The sequence below is a fragment of the Pararge aegeria genome, chromosome 21 (genome assembly GCF_905163445.1).
Source record: "Pararge aegeria chromosome 21, ilParAegt1.1, whole genome shotgun sequence".
NCBI lineage: Eukaryota > Metazoa > Arthropoda > Insecta > Lepidoptera > Nymphalidae > Pararge > Pararge aegeria.
In genome coordinates, this window is record NC_053200.1 from 7,910,132 (window position 1) to 7,936,149 (window position 26,018).

At 34.8% G+C, this 26,018-nt stretch overlaps 4 protein-coding genes across 4 annotated transcripts; 3 read left to right on the plus strand and 1 right to left on the minus strand.

The window, feature by feature from the left end:
- The first annotated feature begins 4,300 nt into the window (after positions 1 to 4,300).
- On the plus strand, positions 4,301 to 8,169 carry LOC120633068 (ejaculatory bulb-specific protein 3-like). Its single transcript, XM_039903160.1, has 3 exons — positions 4,301 to 4,377; positions 5,620 to 5,806; positions 7,802 to 8,169. The coding sequence occupies exons 1-3, from the start codon at positions 4,327 to 4,329 to the stop codon at positions 8,005 to 8,007; spliced, it is 444 nt and encodes a 147-aa protein (XP_039759094.1). The 5' UTR covers positions 4,301 to 4,326; the 3' UTR covers positions 8,008 to 8,169.
- A 1,451-nt stretch (positions 8,170 to 9,620) lies between these two features.
- On the plus strand, positions 9,621 to 10,970 carry LOC120633074 (ejaculatory bulb-specific protein 3-like). Its single transcript, XM_039903167.1, has 2 exons — positions 9,621 to 10,016; positions 10,673 to 10,970. The coding sequence occupies exons 1-2, from the start codon at positions 9,833 to 9,835 to the stop codon at positions 10,858 to 10,860; spliced, it is 372 nt and encodes a 123-aa protein (XP_039759101.1). The 5' UTR covers positions 9,621 to 9,832; the 3' UTR covers positions 10,861 to 10,970.
- A 5,276-nt stretch (positions 10,971 to 16,246) lies between these two features.
- Positions 16,247 to 19,998, plus strand: LOC120633070 (allergen Tha p 1-like). The gene is made up of 3 exons (XM_039903163.1): positions 16,247 to 16,290; positions 17,244 to 17,430; positions 19,748 to 19,998. The coding sequence occupies exons 2-3, from the start codon at positions 17,244 to 17,246 to the stop codon at positions 19,945 to 19,947; spliced, it is 387 nt and encodes a 128-aa protein (XP_039759097.1). The 5' UTR covers positions 16,247 to 16,290; the 3' UTR covers positions 19,948 to 19,998.
- Positions 19,999 to 22,332: 2,334 nt separating this feature from the next.
- Positions 22,333 to 25,702, minus strand: LOC120633071 (allergen Tha p 1-like). Its single transcript, XM_039903164.1, has 3 exons — positions 25,645 to 25,702; positions 23,139 to 23,329; positions 22,333 to 22,526 (listed from the first exon to the last, which is right to left on the minus strand). The coding sequence occupies exons 2-3, from the start codon at positions 23,326 to 23,328 to the stop codon at positions 22,333 to 22,335; spliced, it is 384 nt and encodes a 127-aa protein (XP_039759098.1). The 5' UTR covers position 23,329; positions 25,645 to 25,702.
- Between the last annotated feature and the right edge of the window lie 316 nt (positions 25,703 to 26,018).

Genomic DNA, 26,018 nt, shown 5'->3' on the forward strand with positions numbered 1-26,018 from the left:
CAGATTTCATTTAGTTGCTAGGAAGGATATTCCAACCAGGAGAGACATTCATTTCCATCCAGAAACTGAAAATAAAACAGAATTTGTCACCCAAACCTACTGTGGCGTGGAATTTTTAATTTCGAAATTTTCGTTGGTTTCATCTGGTGGGAGGCTCTATAGCTAGTTAATTATACCTACCCTACCAGCAAAGACGTACCATTAACCTTCAAGCGATCGAATGTTCTGGTAAGATGAGGCGTAGAAATCTATTAGAGGTATGGGTTTAATATAAAAGCTTTACCTCTAACAGGTTAGCCCGCTACCATCTTAGACTGCATCAAAGTGACAGTCAATTATTTTTTTATTCGAATAGGCCCATAGGTAGCACTTTGATGCGTACATTATCTAAAAATGCGTGTATGCTAGTGAAATTATGGCGATAACTACATGGTAAAACTTAAAGCTACGAGGTTTTGTACGGTTTTTTAGGTTTTCAGCTACTACTAAAGCGCGCCCTGGTCTAAGAGGAAACCCAGAGATTGCAGTAAAGGCTAACTGGTAGTAGAATGAATAAATAAGAATAATATTACTTTTTGGAATTAAAATTAAAAAATAATCACAACCGAGAAAGGTAAAGCCGAGAGAATTCCCGAAGTGATTTTAATAATAAAATTTATTGTTGATTATGATAGTGATTTTAATAATTATTTTAAAACTGCATAAGGCTGATAACTTCTTTACAAAATAGGACTTAACAGGAAGCATTATTATTAACCGTACTACCCGAAAAATTAGTGTGCCATTTTCAGGTTCAATGCATGTAAGAAGGAAAGCATTTTTTTATTCAAATTAATTATTTATGAACGTGATCTTTTTGATTCCACCATTATATTCAAAAGTCTGCCTAGTTTTGGATACAGGCTAAGCTTTAATCTCTCTCTATGGTCGTTCCTTCATCACTGAAGATCGTGGTCCTGGTGAGATCTCAGCTAAGCTTTAATAAAAGTAAAAAAATAAAAGCGGCTGAAAGGCGCCATTTTGATAGTAAAAACTGTTGTTCAGCCTTAATTTTCCTTCTTTTTTATTAGATACCCTTATGTTTCTTCACGATTCTTATTCAAACCAGGTATTTATTCTATTATTCTTAACGAAGTATAAAGTTGCTTTCGCTGTTTGTACGTATGAATCTCTAAATATTTTAACTTCTTAGCAATAGATAGAGTGATTTAACAGAAAGGTTTAATGGCAATCACTCCAAACAGCTCCATTAGTAATGCTCCGGGTCGCTAGTTTGAGAATAAATTAAAGCAAACTTCAAACTGAATTAATACTTCTACCTACTTATGGATTATTCTATCATCCCCATCTGTCCCTCTGCACTGTTCCCTCAGTAGGACAGATATAAATAAAAAGTGCGATCTGTCTCCCTGCTCTCTTCGAGGGGACAGATGAAATAATTAGATTTAGTAAGTAAACACACTTATATATAATAATCTACAGAAGCACTCAAAACTACAGCAATTACAACCTGCTGGAAATTACTTAAAAGTTATATTACATTATATATACAGTTGCCGAAAGAGCCGTTCAACGTGCGGTTTTATAATGAAGCTATTGTAAGAAAAATAACTTAGAGCATAGAACTCTCACATATTTATTGAGTAACGTCTGATTTAACATCTATATACTAGCTGACACCCGCGACTTCGGTCGCGTGGATTAAGGTTTTTATTCCCTCGAGAACTCTGTTATTTCCCGGGATAATAAGTAGCCAATGTGCTTTTCCAGACTACAATCTATATCTCTGTAAAAAAATTCAGCACAATCTTTCAAAATCAAAATCAAATTGGTTCAATCGTTGCGACGTGGTTAAGTAACAAACATACAAACTTCCGCCTTTATAATATTCTAGCTCCACTAGTCCACGCGACTCCGTCTGCGTGGACTTCAGAATTGGGTCCTACTTAAGGAACTACTTAAGGAATCGGGATAAAAAGTTGCCTATGTTATTTTCCATGTCAAAGGCTACATGCAAATTTCATCCAAATCAGTTCTGCTGTTTTTGCGCGATTGAGTAACAAACATCCAAACATCCACACTTTCACATTAATAATATTAGTAGGATTAATAGGATTGTAGTAACTGTTACCCGGATTCTTCGTTCGCGTTTGTAACGGTTTTTACCAAATCCTGTAGGACCAGTTTGATTTCCTGCGAGAAAAGGCTTTGTTAAGCCGTCCTTTAAACTAGCTCTATGTCTAAAATCAAGTTGACTGGCTGCTCAGTTAGAGCATCAAGGAAGGACAAACAAACAAATACACCTTCAAATATATAATATTATTTGATGAAAAATGATTTACAAAACGCGGACTTAATTCTAAAGAATTTTCTAACTGTAAGATGCAACAGATAATGTTCACAATAAGATCCGATCTGTAAAAGCGGTTTATATTATTTTGTTCCTTCTAAGCCGTACAGTAGTCGTCAACCGTAAAGACCCCCTTAGTCCGAGAACTCATGAACAATTTATCAATAAAATAGATCACGTATAGGAATCGGTCGGCAACTGCATGTAATTTTCCAGTCTGTCCTACGGTAATATTCCAATGCGATAAACAAATCACATAAACAACGCGATGTAATAAAATATGAATTTTTAGGCACAAAAATAAATAGTTTTTGTTGTAGTTTCCTTGACGGTGCCATCAGATAAGTTTAACAAACGGAAATTCTCGTCTTTCTTACCAATTTTTGTACTTATACAGGATGATTCTTCCTTGACCTAGTATTTTTTGTGTTATAACATAAAAATTATATAAAAAAATTATTCAGAGTTAAGTATTAAGTTTGTAATTTAAGTATGTACCACCACTCACGATATATAGGATAATTTTTTTGAAGGCCCTGACTTTTTTACATAAAAATATGTATCGAACTATGACGTTGGCTGTCTCTTTGCCGATTCGAGCCGATCTCCAGAGGCTATTGTGAGAACCCTAAAGTGGCCCATCCCGGTTTTTATCCCTGCGTCCTACAGCACAGCACTGTGAAAGGTTATGGTATCGTCGTCGTAACTCTAACAACGTTTAAAAAGCTGCGAAGTATTTATTTCGAACTACTAACAAAATAATAATATTCGCCTACTAACAAAATAATAGTATTTAGTTTAGGGCGTAAATTTGTTTCATAAATATAACCTAAAATAAACTATGTAAAACTAAATAAAATCTAAAACGTCTTTGAAACCACCGTAGCGAGGCACAGTTCCTAAGATGCTGGCATCATTGCCGCTTTGGATGGCCAAGGTAACTGCCCGCTCTAGGACCACCGGTAGACTCGATAACCTTTTTGATAATTCTTTAAAAAAAGTTCGTGCCTCCGACCCCACGGTCCCAAAGTCTCCACTCCAAAAGACACAAAAATGAAACTGCTATCCAGGTTTTCATATTTACGCCTCTTGGCCTGCTCGGCACTGATAGCAGCCGCACCCACTATTAAAGAGGTGGCCTGGATGTGTGATGCAACTAGGGTATCGACACAAGTTGCATCCCATACAAGTGCCAGCCATACAAGTCCCAGCCTCCAAGGAATGAGCGTCATTCCAATGATAATTAAGACAAGTTTAAATTCAGAGCAACTGAATTGCATTGGAACATAAAAAATTGCTGGTGAACTAATTAATTTATGTCCAAATGACCGGATATCACTTAGGTTATTAATGTTTAATAAAAATATTAAAAAAGAAATAACAATCATCCGTTTTAAAGTGTCAAATAAACCTATATGTAGACGCGTCACCAAGTTATCTAGCGTTCCGTTACGATGGCTTGTGGGGCTAACCATCGTAGGGCTAACTTGTAGTTGAATAAAGAAAAAAAACTCAATTCTCATCGATAAAGATGTCACAGGTTCTTTCAAATGAAGGCCGCCTGTCAGAGATTGCTTGCAGCAATAAGGCCGCCTTTGCATGACTAAATTTTTTATTTGTTATCAGTATGTATTATTTTATATCCGCCTAGAGAGATCCGCAAAAAGTACGATACCAATGTATCCTACTTTTTAAATTTTTTCTTTTCTCGTTCATGTCTTTTTCGTTTGTGATGTAGAAATAAAGTGTATAAATAAGATTTTTTTTTTCAATTAAATGTGAAAAAACGTGTAAAAATGTTCTTAAAATATAGTAGTAAGTATTGTCGCCTAAGATTTTAAACGAAACCACCTGTATACAAATTACTTTTTATGCATCAAGCATCACCGGACTAATGATCTGACGGTGCGGGAGGGCGTAAATTAGATGTTTCCAGCCAGGCTTCAACCATTATAAATACAGTGCGTGACCACTCTATGATCATAAGTCACCAGCAAGTTGTTGTGCAACCACTATTGTGTGATACGGTAGGTGTTTCATACATAAAACCCTCTAGTGCGCATTAATTGTACCACGTGATTTTATTTTGTAAGAAAATTGTATTTTAAAGGTCAGTTAAAATCAAAAAGTGGAGTTGAATTGCGTTAACATCTAACAAACTACTCCTTCATTTTATTTCGTGGCGACACCTTCATCCTCCACAACTACAAGCCAAAGAGCTAATTTGACGTCAAGCAGTTATTGAGTAACCTCAATCCATGAGGGTTTATTCACAAATAAAATGAGAATTATTTTGTGAATAAAGTCTCATTGACAACTCTAAGCTACGGAGAGGCTAAGAGGCGAAAAGTAGAGCAGTTATTTTCAAACCTACAACACCTTCTTATTTCGTGAAATCACCGCACCCCCGTAGGGAGAGGTGATTTAACATAATAATAATATGTTGAAAGGTATACCCAGTTACTAAATTACAGAAATAAATTTAAATTTGAATAAGAATAAATAAATTACAATAAATAACAATTAAATTATTGTAAACGCACGTCCGTCATAATAATTCAATCGTGCAGTACTTTTGTAACCTCCAACTACTCTTTATATTTTGTGAATGATTCCTCATTGATACTCGTAACTCTACGCCACGGTTTAGAAGGCGAAAAGTGGAGTGTTATTTTCTAACCTCCAACTAATTATTTATTTATATAATTCCTGAAATTCCTAATTCATTTTCGTGAATAACTACGACTCCCCGTTATGGGGAAATATTGATGATTTCCCTACCAAAAAATAGTTGGAGCCAAGAAATATTCATCTTTCGTTTGATTTGGGGCAAAAGGTCAAAAGCAAGCCGCCCGCCGGCTTTTTATTGAAATCGGATGCCGAATGATTTAAAAATTTTATAGTGAAAAAAGTAGCGGTAATTGAATGACAAGTAAACAAAACTTTGTAAAGGCGTAGTGGCTACTAATTAATTGTGTCGTTTAATTTATTAAGTTCACGTGTTCATAGTATCCTATAGTAATTCGAGTATTAATTGTATATTATATAGGATAGTATGTAGTTCATATTTTTCTTTTATCATTGATCTACCTCTCAAACACAAATATAATAGCAGTCGTGCAAAACTATTATAACACACATTTTTTAAAAACATACGAACTCATAAACGACAAAAATCACAAATTATGAAAAAAAAACTAATGAAGAAATAAAAAATCGAATTCGAATTCGAATTTCCTTCAATATTCACGGTTATTTTCCTTTTACAGATGATTTCAAAGGTATTTGTAGTGCTGAGCTGCGTTCTCCTGGCGGTGATAGCCGAGGAGAAGTACTCTGACAAGTATGACAACGTAAACTACGTGGAGATTCTCGAAAACGAGAGACTCAGGCATGGCTATGGCAATTGCTTGTTAGATAAGGGAAAATGCACCCCGGAAGGAAAGGAACTTAGAGGTAAGAGTGTATTTTATGTTTTCGGTCTAAAGTTTTATATAATTAGGTCTAGAGTTTTATACTACTTCACTGGCTGGAGTAGTGGGTGATACTGATAGCATTGTCGTTAGGACTTGGCTACACTTTCGGGGGGGCGGAGTATGAACCCCGGCACGCACCTCTATATTTTCTAAATTATTTGCATTATAACCAAATAATATCACATTACTATAACGGTGAAGGACATAATGTTCTCAAAGTCGGATGAAGTTCACCAATCCTAAACCCTTCTCTTAGTAAGAGGAGACCCGAGCCGGGTGCCCTATAGAGGGCCTGCAATGGGTTGATATAATGATGAAGTGTAGGTCAGGTAGGCATCCTGCTATGAACAATAGCATCATAAAAAGTTTGTCATAAGAATCAATTTTGTTAGATAACGATATACTTGAGGCGAATCTCACGTGGTGGTTACGGCAAATACCATGTCATTGGTTTTCCGCAACTATCAGACTAAATTTACACTAAAAATTCGCATTTAAAAACAACTGACGAGTTATTGTGCAGGAGGAAGACCGTAACCCAATATAATAGAGATATAAAAAGTTGTATGGCTTATTTGCGACTTGCGGCAAAGCCAATCGATTAGAGGTAAAGCTATGATCTGATTTTTGGACGTTGCGTTGTGGATGTAAGTTTTGTACTTCTCTCTCCTGTAAGACGGTAATGATGATGATAAGATATAGAGTTCTACATTAATATGTTAAAAACTTAATAAAATTCGATGTAGGTAGTGAAATTGTACTCGTACATATGTAATGTATTAAAAAGCCTAAGAATACAGAACGAACTGTTTTCTGAGAAATAAGCATGTGCAAAGTATTATTATACTACGTAATTTTGACATTCTCTATTTATTTTACGTTTAGCTATTGTATTACAAATATGTAATACAATACAATTCATCATTAAAACCAGTCTCTCATTCAGTTAGGTAGTTAGGTACTCTCATGGGATCAAGGCATGACAGTATGGGTGGGTTTCTTTCATTATGTGATGTCCTTTAATTTTTAATCCGATATATTTTCTAATAAATGTTAAAATATTTATGTTGCGAGCATTGGTTTCGATTTTCGAAATTACATTTATTTGCGAACCAAATATTTGCATGCCAGCACAACTTCAAGAATTACTTAGGTTATACGTCTCTAAACTGTTCTGTTTCCCAACAAAACTAACTCTCGTTCATTATTTCCGCAAACCAAACATTGTTTCGCAAATATAACTTCAGGAAAACATCGTTAGGAACTGTGGATGCTTGAGAGTTTTCCATGATGTCTCAAAGGCGCGCTAAGTCTACCAATCCGGACTTGGCAAACGTTCTAGAACGTACTCGATCTGAGTACCGTGAGTACCCGTGCTCTGTAGTGGGCCAATAATGGATAGATAATGATGAACTCAAATTGCAACAGCATGGTTGATTAACGTGTTGACGGCTGATTGACGCAGTGGGCAGCGAACCTGCATTTGAGTCAAAGACTAAGGGTTCAATTCCCACATCTGGAAAATGTTTGTATCATGAACATTAAAGTTTTTCAATGTGTGGGTGTTTATATGTATCTATATTATAAGTATTTGTATATATTATTTATAAAAAAAAATAACAGCCTAGATGGCTGTTAATTACCCATAACACAAGCTACGCTTGCTTTGGGGGTTGATCGCGATGTGTGTATTGTCGTCGTAGCTTTAGATTTAAGTTGGCGAACGAAGTTATCACCTTCCCCTTACGATTATGTAAACAAATATGTATGAACGCTTCATAAGTGCCTGTGATAGGCCTACATGAATAAAGAAATTTTGAATTTGAATATATTTAACTATTTATTTATGTTCTAAGCTCTCTCAAGAGATAGCGAGGAGTGCGCCTAGCAATGGAACAATAAAACGATGTGAATTTAAAGATGTACGATATAATTATAAGAATACTTGGCTTTTACATATTTCTTATTTTGACAGAAAAAATGCAAGACGCGCTTGAGACTGGCTGCAAAAAGTGTACCGATCAACAATTAGAGGGAACCAAAACCGTCATTAACTATCTCATCAAGCACGACCACCCATTGTGGAAGGAACTAACTGCCAAATATGACCCTGAAGGAATTTGGAGGCAGAAGTATGAAGGCTTTGCAAAAGAAAAAGGAATTGAGATCCCAAAAGATTAAAAACGATGTATATCGATGTGTTAACGATGTATATGAAAACTTGATGGAAACCGAACCGAATAATATTATGTTTACCTATTGATTTTATAACACATATATCTATTTACGATTTGATTGATTTAAATTTTACAAATTTCAAATAAACTACAATTTTGACAGCAATTTATTATTTATTATTACTATTCTCGCATATTATATTATACTTACAACTAGCACATAAACCGGTCATAATTTTTTATTTTTTTTAGCACGTATGCATGTATTAAATCATCGTTACCTAACAATTACATAATTAATTAAATTTTAGTAATAATGTAGGTACCTAATGGTTCAATAACAAAAACTTAATATACTGCTAAGGAAAGACGCGCCTAAATTTCCCGCTACACTATTTTTTTTACCATTTTTTTTGTTATCTCTTTACATGAAACTTCAAGACTTTACAGAGGATAGAATGTAGCGCGACTTCACCACCATAAAATTTAAATTTGTCCTGAAATTAGAAAATCCCGGGATCTCCAACAGAGTCACATAATCAGTTCCATGATTTATACGTCATCGGGTCACAATCAGTCAGAAATACATGTTATCAAATTTATATTATTAAACTCTTAAATATAGGATATATGTAGTGTGCACCTAAGACGGCTGCCCGCGACTTCTTCTGCATAGAATTCCTTAGTTTTCATGAGCTTGAGAAGATTATATTCTTTAAAGCGGGAGCATACATACTTATTTCTACGTATTTAACTTTGACTTTGAAAAATATGACTTTCGTACAAAGCGAACCCCTTTTTCACCCCCCTAGGGGCGTAAATTAAGTCTTAAAATGGTTTCTTAGCTGACATCTACATGCTAGAAAAAACCCTACTTTAAAATTTCAAGATTGTAGACTTTATAGTTTCAGAGATTACGAGATTATTCAGTGTGTGAGTGAGTCATGGTTTTCACTTTTATATATGTAGATTAATAGACACGTACAAGAACTGCCTATTTTGGAATGTTTGTATCCTCTGAAGCATTATCATAAGTAAATTTTTCATGGAAAATGTTATTAAGAAAGTAGTTTCCTAATATCAAAATCATCGCATTTACAGAATGTCTACGGTTGGACATGTTAGCTCTTTTGTAGAGATTTACATGCTGGTTTTATGTCGTCCGTCCACCTTTGTCTAACTTAAATGCACTTTCCTGTGCGGACACCTTGGCATTGGGATCTGAAGTAAACAACGTCTATCAGTTCTCCGAGCTAGCATAGCAATAATATTTTTTGTTTATTTTACTAACTGAAACGCCTTTTTTTAATAACGGAGACAAATCTTTAACTAATCTTTAAATCGTTTTGGCAGTAGTCTTTAAGCACTCTGCCTTCTTGCCACAGGCGGGTCGAGTGGAGGCAGGCCAATCGACCGATTGGATAAGCAGCCGTTTAGTAGCATAAATCGTTAATCACAATTAACACCTAATCGAGCGCTTAATTATAACAACAATATTACTATTAACGCATTAAATAGATTGGTATATAAATGACATAATGATAATATTTCCACTTTTAAAAATAAATACTTATTTATTACTGTTTTTTTGTTTTTTACAAAACAGGGTAGGAAAAAACCGCTCTTGTTAATTAATTGCGCATAAACAATGGCAAACGATCGTGCTCGCGCAATGTTTTGCAAGGATGCAATTGTTAGTCTATAAAGCCTAAGATCCTGATATATAAACTGAGTCACTAGTCATTTTTCATGTTCACCATCGCTTAGCGTTCCATAGACAAGTGGAGCAGAAAACTTAGTTTAAATAAACAAGAAAACTTATCGAAAACATGAAGAGTTTGACACTACTTCTTGGTTTTGCTATAATAAGTTTTTCGGCGGCTGAAGAGTATACAGACAGATATGACAATATAAATGTAGACGAGATAATGCAAAACAAAAGATTATTAACAACGTACATGAAGTGCGTTTTAGATCAAGGGCGCTGCACTCCGGAAGGCAAAGAACTTAAAGGTAACAAAAAAAAATATTACATATAAGAAAGAGTAGGGAGTTCATGCATTAAATACATTAATGCTTAGGGAAAAATGATCTCATATAATTTAGTTATGTATTGCTGACTTTGGCCTACTTGAAATAAATGAATTGTGAATTTTGAATTATTTGAATTTTAAACAGTGGGATGGATGCAATAGCCGGTTTTTCTTAGCCGGATTACCCTTCAGTACATTAGTAAGTTGCATTGAACGATAAAAACCTATGGGAAGAGCACGTACTTCCCGTTGCTGTTTTATCATAATTAAATGATGTATTGGAAGTAAAGTTTATTTTTAGGCTCATTTAATTTACTGTCTTTAACAATTCAATTAATACAGCGCGTGAATCTAATGATTAACCGTTTGATTATACAAATATTTTATTATGAACAATTAAGCAAAATTATATCAATCTTACACAAACCAATCTGACTCGTCCTAATATTCTAAATGCGAAAGTGTTTTGTGCGTTTGTTTGTTAGTTTCTTATAAATGTGAAATTATGGATGGTTGGCCATTTTGTTCCTCCACGCCACAATGGCTGAAGTTTTGAATGTTGATAGCTTGTAATCTGAATTAGCGTATTTACCCAAAAAAGTAGTAATAGTAGTTTAACTTTTTTTAAATTTCTAGTGCACTTAAAAGACGGCATGCAAACGGGATGTATTAAATGTACTGTAGCTCAAAAACAAAAGGCCCGAAAAGTGGTGAACCATCTCCGGAAAAACGAACCTAAGTTCTGGGAAGACTTCAAAAAGAAATTCGATCCGGAGAACAAATTCAAGCCAACTTACGAGGCTTTCCTCGCCTCGGAAGATTAAGCAGCATTAACGGTTACAATAACATGTGGTACAAAATGTGATAAATTTTCAAACGAAGCAAATTTCATTCCTTTTTGTATGATTTCAATAAACGTACTTACTAATTTTTATTATTTATTTTTATAATCTTTACTTGGAGGGAATATCAATTTCATAAATTTTAAAATGCATAAATAAATTTCGGAATCCACCCGATTTGAATCTGCGATTCTTTGGCAATCGTGACCTGATTACTCTACCACTAAACTAAGGCGCCCATAACGCCGATCCCGAAGTTAGTTATGCCTTATTTATCAGACTTATAACGCCCTTTTTTCATTACCAATTTTGTTTCTTACTTGTGTGCGATTACGTAAAGTTGTGTAAGTATGTAATTCGTTTTGTGAAGACTTTCTTTTCAATGAAAACTTAAAAGTGGCCAGTGATTTAAAATAAAAAACAATGCCACTTATTTACTAAAATATCTAAATAAAATTTCGTAATTTAAAACATTTATGTAATTCTGCGGGAATGGCAGCCCCGCACTGGTGGACGCAGCGTTGGTCGAACCCCGACGAGGTGGACGGACGACATTAGGCGCGTCGCAGGTAGCCGCTGGATTCAAGCGGCACAAAACCGTGCAATTTGGAACTCACTACAAAAGACCTATGTCCAGCAGGGGACGTCTATCGGCTGATATGATGATGATGATGATGTAATTCTAAAACTATTTACTTACTTATACCTATACTTAAATCCGAGGAACTGGAGATTTTTTTATTTTTTGAAAAGAAAGTACTAATATAAGTATTAACTACTCAATAGAAAGAGAATTTACTTGGGATATTTAAGTGACATTTAAATATCCCAACACAATTAAACTGCCCAGGTTAATTCAATTTATCACTTTCTCTAAACGGTGAAGAAAAACATCGTGAGGAAACCTGCATGCCTGAGAGTTCTCCATAACGTTCTCAAGGAAGTGTGAAGTATACCAATCAGCCATTGCCCAGCGTGGTGACTACTGCCTAAACTCTTCTCATTCTGAGAGATGTGCCGTGCTCTGTAGTGGACCAGTAATGGATTTATGGTGATGATAATAATCTAAGTATGATAATATTTTTTTTTTAATCAAAAACCAAAATGCACGATTTTGGTAAGTTATATTAAAGAATAACACCATTCAAATAATTTCAGGTTCCATGCACACAAATATATATTCTTAATTATTTATCTATACACTTATTATAAAACTGTAACTGGAGGATTTCTGTACATTTACAGTTTTTTTTTAAAAATTTTGATACTGAGTCCAAACAGATTTTTATTTCATTTTTGTCTGTCTATCTGTCTGTCTGTCCGTCTGTCTGTCCGGGCATCACGTGAAAACTACTGAACGGATTTATATAAAATTTAGTATAGTGGTAGCTGATATTAAAGGTCAAAATATAGGATACTTTTAATTCCGATAAACTATAAGTTTCCTACGAGAAATGGGATAATTTTTTTTATCAATTTTACTTCATAGCTCTGTTAAATTTGAACTGTTTTGATAATTATTTTTTTACTATCAAGCATGTATTGTCTAATTTTAATGAAGATCTGATAACTCTTCGGAGATAAAGGACATAACTGCAAGTCGCAAGGCATATGGGACAGCGATCGAATGCATGCGTATCATCCTACTAATATTATAAATGTGAAAGTAATAAAACTGGACCTGGTAGATGGTGCTGCAATTAGTTTCTAGGTTTTTTTTTAAATTTTAAAACCTGTAATAACTGATTTGGTGTAGACGAAGTTGCGCGGGTCAGCTAGTAATAAATAAAGTAAATAAACACTATTATATGGAAGGCCGAGTTGTACTAGGTTTTTAAAGATTGTTTCCGACAGGTTATGGAGTTTTAGTTCGATTAGAGAATCGATACAGACATCAATCGTTACTAATATTATAAATGTGATAGTGTGTTTGTTTGTTTGTACTTCTTTTCCTTAACGAAGAGTAAGTAACAAAGGCAAATTTATTATCCTACGAAAAAAAAAGTTTCCCATGGGATTAAAAAAAACTGTAATGAACCGCGACGTAAAACGCCGGCAACAGCTAGTTCCAGATATTTATTTCCCAAACTTGCAAATTGTGAAACAAACTCCCATGTACCGTGTTTCCTCCAACGTTATAAGAGCGGTTTAACAAAACTCTTAATAAGTCGGCAGCACATAGGTTGCACCTCGGGCGCTGCAAATGTTCATGGGCGCGGTAATCAGTAATCATCAGGCGACCTGCTTTCCGATTCTTTTACTTTAACAACAGTTGCTTGACAGGATTTACAGCAAGACCGTAAGATTTGCACCAGTTACAAATATTCGTCAAGTGTGTATTCAGTTTACAAATAGCAGAGGCAATTCCATCAGTGGTTTCTGAGGAGCAAATCTGCAAATCGTCAGCATAAAAATGAAATGAAGAGGCGATAACAGAAGAGAGATTTAATAAAAATGGAAAAGAGAAAGGGGTAAAAGCACCCCACCCTGTGGAACACCTGCAGTGACGGGGGAAAACGTGGAAAACTTGCCATCAAATCTGACGCATTGTTGACGACCGAACAGATACGACTGAAACCAGTCAATGGCTTCAGACGATTCACCTTTCAACGCAACGACCCAAGCAACGCAAGAAGCAAGTCGTAATTTACATTATTGAAAGCATTGCTGAAATCAAGAAGAACCAGAATAGTAATCAATTTACTGTCCATCCCTTTTCGAATATCATCGTAGACTTTAATTAGTGCTGTGACCGTACTGTGTCCTTGTACAAAGCCAGATTGAAAAGGTGATAGAACGTTATTTTTAGTCAGAAAAAGAGTGTGGATTGACAACACGTTCTAAGACTTTAGGGAGAAAAGGAAGAATTGAAATTGGTCGAAAATGTGATAGAGTTGTAGGTTTAGCAATTTTAGTAAGAGGGATCGCGAACGCCTTCCTCCAACTAGAAGGAAAAGTACAAGTTGATAGAGAATAAAATAAAATAAATGGAATAGAATAGGAGCTTGGCTATCAAGGACCAGGAGAATCATCCTACGACCAACTCCATCACTTCCTTCGGTATCAGATTTGATGGCCAAAACGTGCTTCTTGACTTCGTCCAAAGTCACTTCGCTGAATTTAAAGGCCGGAAAATCAGGCGCAGGTAGAGACCTTAGATGATTTAGAGTAGCTCCTTTATCTGACTATCCAACGTTGAAGCAGTTGCAGCACTTTGAAACTGCTTCAACGGTGGATAGGTTAAGGGTATTAAAATCCGGGATAAGATGAGCTGATTTTCGCTGGCGACCTATAATACCTAATGAGTTTAAAAACCTTTTCATTGTTTAAATTTTGTAAGACATTGTAAATAAAATTACGTTGGGCATCGCGGCAGAGTTTACTGCACCGATTACGGAGATTTTTATAAGATTATCCTCTGTCGAGCGCAACTTGTATTTCAATTCGTAATTCTTTTGATAAAAATTACATACAATTTTACAATAAACTACCGGTTGACATCTTGGAGATGTCTCAAAGTTCGTAGTAAACGTTAGTTTATAGAAAGTAAACAATAAAAATCTTGGATGACAATTATTGCCAATAATGTAAATGATAACAGAAAAAAAAACCCGGCTAAGTTGGCTTCTTGCAGGACGCGTTTGGAATCCTCGTAGTTTTAGTTTTAACTTTACGGATAAGTTTATCGCCATCACATCACTACCATGTACATATTTTTCAAGTAATTAATGTACGCATCAAAAGTGTCATCTATGACCTAAAAATATTTTTAACTTTGACTTTGTTATCCCATACGAAGTATGCGATAACAAACTAATCACAACTGTGTGTATCAAATTATACTTTTCGTATGAAGACGACGAGTTGCCAACTTGTTGGATATAGTGGATCTGACAGCTACTAGCTTCTTTGCTCTGCTCGCTTGTTTGCAAAAACATATGCTTGCTTTTCATATATAATAAATAAAAAAATGTCGATAACAATAGATAAATCTATTTTTGTGACTTTTTGCACATTTACACATACTGCATTTATATTATAATGTCATAAATAGATAATTTCAAAAAATAGATCAGGTTTTTATTCTTTATGGTGATAATATTGTATAAGTATTGACCTAGTTTTGATTTTAAATTTTAGTTATTTATAGCATATCAGATAACTTTATTTATTTCAACTATTAAAAACATAGAAATCTATGTTCAGTTTCGGGTAAGGTTAGTTTTAGTTTCGTCGTCAGAATTAAAATTTACCGTTAGTATTTTTAATAAAATGTTTCTACATCTGCATATAAACGTTCTTAAATGTTATATAGAATGTATGAATGAATATAAAAATTACTTAATACCACATATGCTATAAAATAAATCACGTAGGTATTTAAGTAAGGAAGTACTAGAACGTATTTGCATTTTTTTGTTCTAAATTTGTCTAACTGCAATAAACAAAATAATTAAACATGTTTACTACAAATTTTAGACACAAAAAGTAAATAAATTGCAATATCCTTGAAGATGAGGTAAACGGAAATTTTCGTATTTCATCCAATTTTTTACCTGCATACCTTCTGCATAATTACCACGCCGCGCTGGCCATGGATATTGCAATATGGCACATTTTTTTTAAATACATGTTAAATTGATTTTGAAGATGCATGTATTTATTTCTTTTATTTCTATTATAAATATAACCTAAAATAAACTATGTAAAAGTAAATAAAATCTAAAACGTCTTCGAAACCACCGCATCGAGGCACATTTCCTAAGCTGCTGGCAGCATGGCCCCTTTAGATGGCCAAACTAATTCTTTGGCCAAGGTCCCGCTCTAGGAACACCAGGAGACTCAATAACCCTTTTTGATAATTCCTTAAAAAGAGCTCGTTCCTCAGGACGTCCTCCGGAAAGTCTCTATTCCAAAAGGCACAAAAATGAAACTGCTCTCCAGGTCGTATGTACGCCTTCTGGTCTGCTCGGCTCTGGAAGCAGCCGCGCCGTGATGTGTGATGCAGCTATGGTATCCACACAAGTTGCATCCCACACAAGTGACCTTCCCAGCCTCCAAGGAATGAGCGTCATACCATCATTTATTTATAAATGCCATTTCTAGGTTTTTTTTTTTATACTTCATACTTGATGGACCAAGCTGATAGCCCACCTGGTGGTAAGTAGAAAAACATCGCCTATGAACCGATCAAGACTTCGCGAGGAATTCAAAGTTACAAAAGATCAAAACCACCTGTATAAATGCAAATTTTTTTGTATCAAGCATCGCCGGACTGACGTTTCGTTGCAGGAGCAACGTTAATTAGATTCTTGAAGCTTGACTTCGACAATAATTATAAATACGGCCATTGGGCACTCTATGATCATTAAAGTCGAACAATTTGTTGTGCAACCACAGTTGTGTGATACGGTAGGTGTTTTTAAAATATATTAAAGTATTTTAAACTAAGATTTTCGTGGTTAATCAACATTTCTTAAATATAGTTCAACGGGTATCGTGGTCACGACGGGACCACGATCCATGCAACTGGGTCGAATATCGACAAATCCAAAAATATTCGTGGCATGTACCCGTTGAACTTTATTTAAGAAATAGTAAAGAAGCCCTTAAAAAATTAAAGGAAGTTTTTCTTAAGGACTCGTTCACTGACTGACATTGTGTAGTTAGTAATTTATTTGTTTAGTTTATAATAATAATAATTGTAATTCTTTATTTGGTAACGATGACCCATCTACTCTATTATATACCAGAATAATTAAAAAACAGTAATAATCAAAAACAAAATAAAAAAATACATGAGTTATAATTTTTTTTTTTTATTGCAAAAGCATTATGTTCCTATTTATTAATGAACCAACGAAATATATGTTTTTGTAGAGAAATAATAATTACAAACTAAAATTAATATTTACAATAACTATAAGCCGTCTAACTGTTAACTTATGGACATGGTACCCAAAATGCTGGCGCTAGGCGCACACTGGGTCACCAGATGTAAGGACCAATTTTTGGGACACGATATTAATAAAATTTTTCGTGCCCGAAGACCATGGGCCCAGAGTCGCAAAAGCAAGCGCCGCAAAAACGTAGTCATTACAAATAGTTAGTTAATGTATTTTTCTCCGTTTTTCTTATTTAATAAACTCAACAACACACCAACTCGACATCAAACAGGTTGTCCAATTTTGCGATATTAAATGTAAGGTTACTTTTGCATCTAAATGTATCAATAAATTAAAAAAAAAACATAAATTGTATTTCTACAACTATTTTTCTTTTATGTACAGTAAAAGTACAGTCATTCACTCGTTCATTAGATATAGAAAAGTTTATTTGAAAACATGTATCGTTCAATTTTACAGATGATTTCAAAGTTATTTGTAGTACTGTGCTGCCTTCTGGGTGTGGTACTTGCCGTTGAGAAATATTCGGACAAATATGACAACGTTGACTATAAGATGATTCTGGAAAATGAGAGGCTGCTCCTGGGCTACAGCGATTGTTTGCTCGATAAAGGAAAATGTACCGCCGAAGGAAAAGCGATTAAAGGTATATACGTATTTATGTTATGGGTGTAGTAGGTACATCTATATATAATATACCTGATTCTTCTGTACGTGTGTTTGTCACCTAATTCCAGCTGCTCAGAAGTAACTTCGTACTTCATTGAGTTCCTACTTTATCGGGCTCAGGCGACATACAAGTTTTTGACATATAAATAAGTTAAAACAATTTGATAAAACTAATAAATTGATTCACACTAAATTTGAAATAAAATGACAAGGCTGGTTGGAAGCCGGCCGCTTTTTTTTTTTGCTTTTATCTCTTGCCAGTTTCTCGGTCATTCTTGTCGTTTCAAAAGTGCTTATAAAGTGAGCCTAGGTGAAATATATGAATTTTGAATTAATTCATTAGTTACCTATACCATACTTGCAGAGAATTATAGCCTAATACAAAAGAAAATCGTTAGGTTAGGTAAGGTTAGAATAAAGAACAGTATTTTCATCATGATACTACGTTTACTAGCCCATTAGACGTTTGGCTGTCTGCCAGAAACCTAATATTAAATTACTTGACAACTACGAGTAGGTTTTGCGCGCTTCCTTCTCCCGCGTTTCAACTGTTCTAACTGTTCTTCTACAAATCTGTTCTAACTGTTCCTTTCAAACTTTCAACTGTTCTTCTACAAATCCCGTGGGAACCATTTGTTATCTTGAGATTAAAAGTAACCTATGTTACTCTCCGTTTTTAAAACCATATCTCTAAGCCAAAAATCAAGTTGATTGTTTGCTTAGTAAGGGCGTGAAGGAAGGATTAACGAACACACATTTGCATTTTTGATACAAGTAAGGATTAAAGGCATAACGTGCCTAGACTAGGTAGTGAAAATCATTTTACCGAGTCGAATTGTGCAATAGGTGCACAATTCGACTCGGTAATATATCATCATCATGATTATCAACTGATTACACGCCCACTACAATGCACGGGTCTCCTCCCACAATGAGAAGGGTTTAAGGCCGTAGTCCACCATGCTGGCCCAGTGCGGATTGATAAAGGTCCTCCAGTTTGAGGAAAGTCAGTTGCCAAGGTCCAAGCTGGTTAAAGTTGGGGGGCCTCAATCAGATGAGACTCGTAAAGAGTTCAGACTCTCCATGCTCAGTCCACCTGCACTGACGTGTTTGATAATATATCAAATTAGCTTAAATAAGGAAAAATGTACGAGAATAAATAACAGTCGTCAAAGAAGTAGCAGTAGAGCGTTTTGTGACTCTCTGAGGAAGTACTGCCACTTATTTGAAGCATTGTCGCAATTTTGTGTTCCGGAATGAAGGGTGCGGTCACCGAAATCACTACAGGCTTATGATGCTTAACACCTACGCCTAAGGTATATGGACATAGGCAGGCATGATGGAACATGTTTTCCTTGCATGCCCTACGAAGTTTCGCTATGTTTATAGGCTATTCATACGTGAAATTGCTGTGGACGTTAAGCAAATAGTTACGGGGCATATCCCTGGTGTACTCCTCGCCGTTATTACTTCAATATTCTAATGAATCCTATATATCTAATATACTATATATACATAAATATATATATGTGTGTATATATATATTGTATAATTTGTTGTGATTTGTTGTTATCAACGGATAACAACAAATCACTCATAAATTTATGCAAAAGTTAAGCATACACTTTGTAAATATTCATAACTTTCTATGCCAAAATCCCTCAATGCCTAAGAACTTGACCTTAGTCATTGCTAAACAATAGCATGGGAATGTGGGAATGCGTTAGTTTGCTATGGACCTCATAAGAAGGTTGAGAGTTACTGAGCAGACATTGGAGAGAGCTACCGGAACTCAATGTATGCATAATCGAATCTGAAATGAGGCGATCAGTCGAAAAACCAGACTTAATTAAAGCTCAATAAATTGCGAAGCTGAATTATCAATGGGTCGGACACATAATTTGTGGTTTGAGAGCGCCGTGGTTTTAAGTTTGATACCTGGCAGGAGCAGTTTAGGAATTAAAAATTTCTGAATTTTCGCTGGTCTGGTCACAACAAACACTTAGCCCGCTGCCAGTTTAGACTGCATCATCACTTACCACCAGGTAAGATTGCAGTCAAGGGTCAACTTATAGTGTTATAACAAAAAAAAACAATAGACGTTGAGGTGCCAATGTGCTAGTCTAATCAAAGTAGCATCTATGTCCCTTATTTCCAACCTAGGCTATTTAGCATTTTTTTTTTAATCAGACTGGTTATATGGACAATACGTTCAACTTTCGAACGTTAATTTAGATATACAACATAACATGAAAACGTGGCTATACTGTTACTTAACTTTTCTTTTTCGACAGAAAACATTCAAGAAGCGCTGGAGAATGGCTGCGAAAGATGTACTGATCGCCAAAAACAAGGAATTAAGGATGTAATAAGCTACGTAATCAAACATTACCCGGCATTGTGGAAAGAAATTACTGATAAGTATGACCCTGAAGGAATCTGGAGGAAGAAGTATGAGAATTTTGCGAAAGAAGAGGGAATTGCCATCCCATAAGACTTAAAATAAGTCCATGAAATCCAATAAGTATTTATTCATCATTTTATTAACCCGTTTATATCTTAATAAATATATTTATCGAATATAATATTTTTAATTTTGTGATATCCACTTATTACTATAATGTATTGCATGGTTTGCCGCGACTTCTACAATTTGTAACAAGTAAAATTTTCCTAATTTATACTTATTTAAAAAAGGTTTTCACTCCTTAGGTTTGTGTAAAAAATTTTGATTTTATTTTAAACTGTGCAGGTTTTCATGCCCTAGCTTAAAAAACATAGGACTTTCATACAACCTTCCGAGAATCGTTTCAGTATTATTATATAATCTGCCTCATAGGGAGAAGTAAGCTAGGTGTAAGATAAACACTTTCTGCATATTTCTATATCTTAGGTTTAACCACCCTAAAATTAACTTATCTTCTGTCCGCAACGGTAAAAACGACAAATTCACTCAGCAAAACCCCGCATAAATTACCCATTGTATAATAATCAAATTGTATGTAAAGTCTCTTCAAAACCGGTCAAGCAATTTCAAAATGAAGCTACAACAAAAAAACAAACAAACATATAAATTATAGTTGTATGGCAGGAACCATTACTTTCTTATCCTAAAACTACTTTTCCTGGTCTAAAAACTTCTAAAAGGTTAGGCCTGTTTTCTATGTAAATTAAGAAACGTTTATTAATATTAAAAAATATAACAATGAATGCCTGTTCCCTGGGTACTTAGTACCTACCAATGTTGTGTTTACTTTTCGCCCGGTTACCGTAACTTTTTCACACTTAATTAATAAAAGCTTGTATTGCTTATTGGAAACCTACTGCAAATAAGCTTCTTTGATTCCGTGTTTGACGTCGACACATCTTTGTCAGTAGGGTTAGAACAAGCCACGGCGGAAACTCCCCCCAGACAAAAATACCTTTTACAGGGAGAATAATAAAAATAAAAAGGAATATGTCTTTAAATAAAAGTTATATTTGAGCTTACTTTAGGTATTATTTCTTAGAGGAATAATAATATTTACTATCACATTTCAGCTGAGATTCCTTTTAGATACCAGAGTTTAATAAAACCTTTATCTGTGTCATTTTGAAGATTAAGCGTGGAACTCCACGTTTAATCTTCCACAATAACACAGACACGCTCCACGCGACGTTATTCCAATTTTATTCACTATACTTTCTGCACTATACTTTCTGCAATTGCTTATGATACGGTGATAGCCCAGTGAGTAGGACCTCGACTTCACTTTCGGGGGGCGAGTTTGAAGCGCAGCACGAACCTCTAACTTTTTTAAGTTATGTGCGTTTTAAGCAATTCAATTATCACATGCTTCAAAAGTGAAGGAAAACATCGTGAGGAAACCTGCATACCTAAGAGTTCTCCATAGTGTTCTCAAAGGTGTGTAAAGTCCTCTGATCCACACTGGGCCAGCGTAGTGGACTACGGCCTTAACGCCTTCTTATTTTGGGAGACCCGTGCCCTGTAGTGGGCTGGTAATGGGTTGATATGATGATGATAATGATGATGTCTCGTTTGTAGGATTTATGTTCATCTCTACATGCAGGGTTACTTTTAGAACCTTGGGAAATCTTGTTTCATAACTGTTTAATTTTCAATGTTTTAGTGTCATTCTCACACTAAAATACACAACGTGTGAGCACCACTGCAAAATTGATAGTCGAAGTTATTTAGGTATCCCATGAATAGGTTAATGAACTTAGGTATTATTTGCATCGAACTAACAGCCATTCATTTGTTTTTATTAAAAAATAAAATGACTAATATAATAATATTAATAACGTTAATAAATATATTGGTCTCTAAAACTGAATTGTAAAATATTGCCAAGGTGCGAAAATTAACCCTGTGAGTATAAAAATTCAACTTACATATTATATGCGAAAAACTTTAAAAGTAATTAATGGAATGTTTTTTTTATTTTTTATCCCTAAGCTCCCTAAGGAATTCTAAGTGTTCATGTACCATAAACTTAGTTCAGTTATTTATCAATATGTTCAATAGAATTATAATATACTATTTTTATTTAATAGTGCCAATTCTGTTGCACATAACTCTCATAACTACGTTGATTGTGTGATAGATAGAAGTCGGTTCTAAACTAATGCTACAAAGGATTTTTTGGAATGTTCCTGGTAGGAAAGGATGGCATCGTTTTCAGACATGCCATTTTAGTGTAAGTGTTTTTTGTTTGTGTGCAACAAGATTGGCACTAGTGATTCTTATTCTTATACACAAACTTTTGCATTTAATTTTCTTAATTTATCTTATTTATTATTTTCTACCAATGAAAAGTAGTTGTTGAAAAAAAGTAATCGTTTATAATGGTAAATTAAAAATAACATAGGGATTCTTTTATAACTGCTTCGCAGCCCTCAGTTCAGTTTCGTACTTCTTGGTGTACTTCCGGTCGGAGTCGTACTTTGCGGTGAGTTGATTCCAGTAGTCTTCTTCTTTGTTGATGAGATGAGCGATTACCGTCCTGGTACCGCCGCGTTGTGCCGGGGTACATTTTGCACAGTAATTCTCTACTGCCTCTCTAATGTGAGCTGTGAATCAATTGTGATAAAAGTAAGTAAACTTCTGTAAATACCTGTGCCAGATTAAGACTATTGATGCCCGAAGAAATACTAGCCTTTACACTGGAAAGGTTCATTAAGTATATCGAGGGACTCCCACAATTTCTATCTAAGTTTTGTATTTTTTCTCGCGAATAACTTTCGTAAGCTAGTTGAGACACAAAGCGTTCAAGCTGGATTTATTAAAAAATATTTGGTTTTTAATTGGTAACATTTAATTTCAAGGCCGGTTTTTTCTGGTTAAATATTTCATTGTTGCAGTTACTAAGGATTAAAACGTGATTTTAAGTAAACTATAGCCTTATTATTCTAATTAATACTTTGTAAGATTTGATTCATAATATCATCGCTTTTTTTTTGCGGACCCCGAGCTCTTTTGCTAAAACAAAAGTAGCTTAAGTTACTTCCTTCTAACATCAACTACCTGTTATTGAACGGTCAGATCGGTCTACCAGTTTTGCAGATTGTTCGGAACGACAGTCAACTTTCATGTGCATTTTCAGTGCGGTCAGCCGCAAACAGGGTAAAATAACGCCATAAGAGCCACTTGACGAGAAAATGTAGCTAGTTTAAATTACTTACATTTCAATTCCTTTCCTTCAGGTGAGCATTTTCCCTGGTCAAGGACGCATTTGATGTAAGCAACCAGAAGTCGCCGGTTCGTAATTATTTCCTTTACATCAAAGCTGTCGAACTTGTCTGTGTATTGCTCAGCAGGTTTAGCAACCACGAAGGAGATGACGCATAGACATAAAAATATTATTGGCTTCATTCTGTAAAAAATTGCATTTTATTTTCAAGAAGGGTAACAAAGACGTACACTGAACAGTCGAGGACTTACTAGTAGTGGAATAAAATAAAGAACCAAAAGAAAGAGGTTATATAACGATAGACGGTTTTAATGCCAACCATAAACACTCTGAGTCTGATTAATTACCTACAGCTGCGAACAAGCCTAGTCTCATATAGTCGAGGTGAGACCCAGCATTAAAAACCAAAATACCTTTGAATTTTTGTCCCACCTGAGGAATTGAATCTAGGGACTGGCTGCTAGGCTGCATGCCTTCAGAGTAAAACCTTCGAACTATTTGTTTTTTACCATCATCATCATCATCAGCCAAATAATATCCCACACAAGCTTTCTCATACAAGGGGGAGTTAAAGTGTAGAACCACGACGCTGCTCCAATGAGGGTTGGTGGTCTTAACTATTATTAGCACAGGATGACAATAACTGAAACTGACGGCTAAACGTGCTCTCAAGGCACTTGAGTTTACAACGCCACTCTCCTAACTGCGGGCTTGTACTAACAATTACTACCAGACAATCCGAAACGTAAGAGTTGTTGGCCTGACCCTGAAATTAAACCTAGGACTTTGTGATTGTAGTAATCCATAGATAACCACTAGATCAACGAGGCGGTTTAATATGCATAATGCATATACTTGAAAACACAGATCTGATATTTGGTTGACGAATATTGATATCCATCTCAACACAGGATAAGGGCGATGCACTCATCTGTATTCAATTCAGTTTCGTAATTCGTGAAATTACGGTTCGAAATATCATTCATAATAAATTTGCGGTTGTTTGAGCCCTTGCTCGTATTCAATTCGTATTTTCATTATGAATTTTGCTTATTTATTTATTTATATACAAAAATCAGAAATATAAATCGAAATAAAGCAATTGAAAGTATTTATAATAAATTTCTGTCTTATTTTAAACGTCGCAATCATAGTATATCTGCTACTTTAGAAAAACACGAGATTTAAGAAATCAAAATGTTGTTTTATAAAAGTTTACTCCCCACTTCTTCTTATTTATATTGATAGATAGATAGATAAATTCTTTATTGCATACACTTTAGGGATATAGATAATATATATTGAGAATAGAAATACAAGAAAATAAAAATGCGCAAAGGCGGTCTTATCGCTTTAAGCGATCTCCTCCAGACAACCCTTATTGAAAGAAGAAAATGATTATGGAAACGGGATAGTGCAATATTTTAAATATATGTCATAACATAAACTACATCAACTATATACCACATAACTATATTGATTATATACTACATAACTATATTGATTTTGCATTTCGTAGATTAAATGCTGGACGTAAACCTCCCTTTACTTGGGCTAGATGGAAGACAAGGTATTCGGCAAATAACTTTTTATCTCGTGCGTGCAATGCTTTTAACAGCAAATATTATGAGACGGACATTTTTCACGTGAAAATTGGCGCTTTTAGGAAAATAATTATGGCAAAATATTATAAGCTTTTTTTAAGTTTTGTTTTTTTTTTTTTATTTAATTTAGTTGTATAATTTTTGCTTGGTCTTATAATTAATTTATATAATTATCAAAATTAAGCTTAATTTGCTATACTCCGCGAAATGCAGGAGAATCTGTGTGGTGTAATTTATAATTTCTTCAATCCTTATACCCCACACCAAACAGATCTTCGGCAATATACCCTCTACGCACGTGGCGCTCCGATACCGGAGCATCATCAGGAGATGTTGACTTTACAATGAATAATTGTTAAGTCAATTCAACAAACTTTTTTTTTCAAATCAAATAAAAAAATCAAATTGTAAAGTCAACATCTCCTGATGATGCTCCGGTATCGGAGCGAAACGTGCGTAGAGGGTATATTGCCGAAGATCTGTTTGGTGTGGGGTATAAGGATTGAAGAAATTATAAATTACACCACACAGATTCTCCTGCTTTTCGCGGAGTATAGCAAATTAAGCTTAATTTTGATAATATATCATGGATTTCCGCAAAGTAACGCCTGCTTCTATCCAATATTTGGTAGTTAATTCCTAAGTAATTGTGGTTAATGTATAACTATGTTGTGGAAACCTCATTGGTCTATGTGATATAAAAATACGGCATTACTCTTATGTGTAATAGTACTGTTCGTTTCCCTTGAAAAGCTAATAAATGACGAATTGAATACGTAAGTGCTGAACGAATGCTCTTGCTTTAAAATCACTAAGGCAATTTAACAAATAATTAAAGCACTCCACTTAAAATAATCATATACTTTAAAAGCTACAATTCAGGTAATAACTCACTTTATTGTATTTAATATGGCACTAAAACTGTTCAATTTAGCTTAAAGGTTTACTTTCACGAACCAACTTTGAATGTCTCAAGAACAAAGGCTGGTAGCATTTATATAGGTTTAACTGCTTGTTTTGAGCTTACATGGGAAGTATTAAAACGTGTTTATAGGGAAGTTCTAGAGAATCAATCCATACCAATATTAAAATACGAGAGTCTGTCTGTTTATTTATTTGTTTGTAAGCTTTGTTCGGCTTAACTGAACCGATCTTGATAATATGCACACGCGTATTTTACATTCTGAAGGTGGACGTACAATGCTTTTATTCTGGAATATCACCTAATGAAAACTTTACATAGGCACTACTTTACAAGGCTAGTCTTG

What these genes read in the sequence shown, in the direction of transcription:
- LOC120633068 (XM_039903160.1), top strand. Translation starts at nt 4,327, where the DNA reads ATGATCATAAGTCACCAGCAAGTTGTTGTGCAACCACTATTGTGTGAT. An exon ending in AACCACTATTGTGTGATACG is followed by an intron (nt 4,378 to 5,619) that starts GTAGGTGTTTCA and finishes TTCCTTTTACAG; the next exon opens with ATGATTTCAAAGGTATTTGT. An exon ending in GGAAGGAAAGGAACTTAGAG is followed by an intron (nt 5,807 to 7,801) that starts GTAAGAGTGTAT and finishes TTATTTTGACAG; the next exon opens with AAAAAATGCAAGACGCGCTT.
- LOC120633074 (XM_039903167.1), top strand. Translation starts at nt 9,833, where the DNA reads ATGAAGAGTTTGACACTACTTCTTGGTTTTGCTATAATAAGTTTTTCG. An exon ending in GGAAGGCAAAGAACTTAAAG is followed by an intron (nt 10,017 to 10,672) that starts GTAACAAAAAAA and finishes TTAAATTTCTAG; the next exon opens with TGCACTTAAAAGACGGCATG.
- LOC120633070 (XM_039903163.1), top strand. Translation starts at nt 17,244, where the DNA reads ATGATTTCAAAGTTATTTGTAGTACTGTGCTGCCTTCTGGGTGTGGTA. An exon ending in CGAAGGAAAAGCGATTAAAG is followed by an intron (nt 17,431 to 19,747) that starts GTATATACGTAT and finishes CTTTTTCGACAG; the next exon opens with AAAACATTCAAGAAGCGCTG.
- LOC120633071 (XM_039903164.1), bottom strand. Translation starts at nt 23,328, where the DNA reads ATGAAGCCAATAATATTTTTATGTCTATGCGTCATCTCCTTCGTGGTT. An exon ending in TGAAGGAAAGGAATTGAAAT is followed by an intron (nt 22,527 to 23,138) that starts GTAAGTAATTTA and finishes ATTGATTCACAG; the next exon opens with CTCACATTAGAGAGGCAGTA.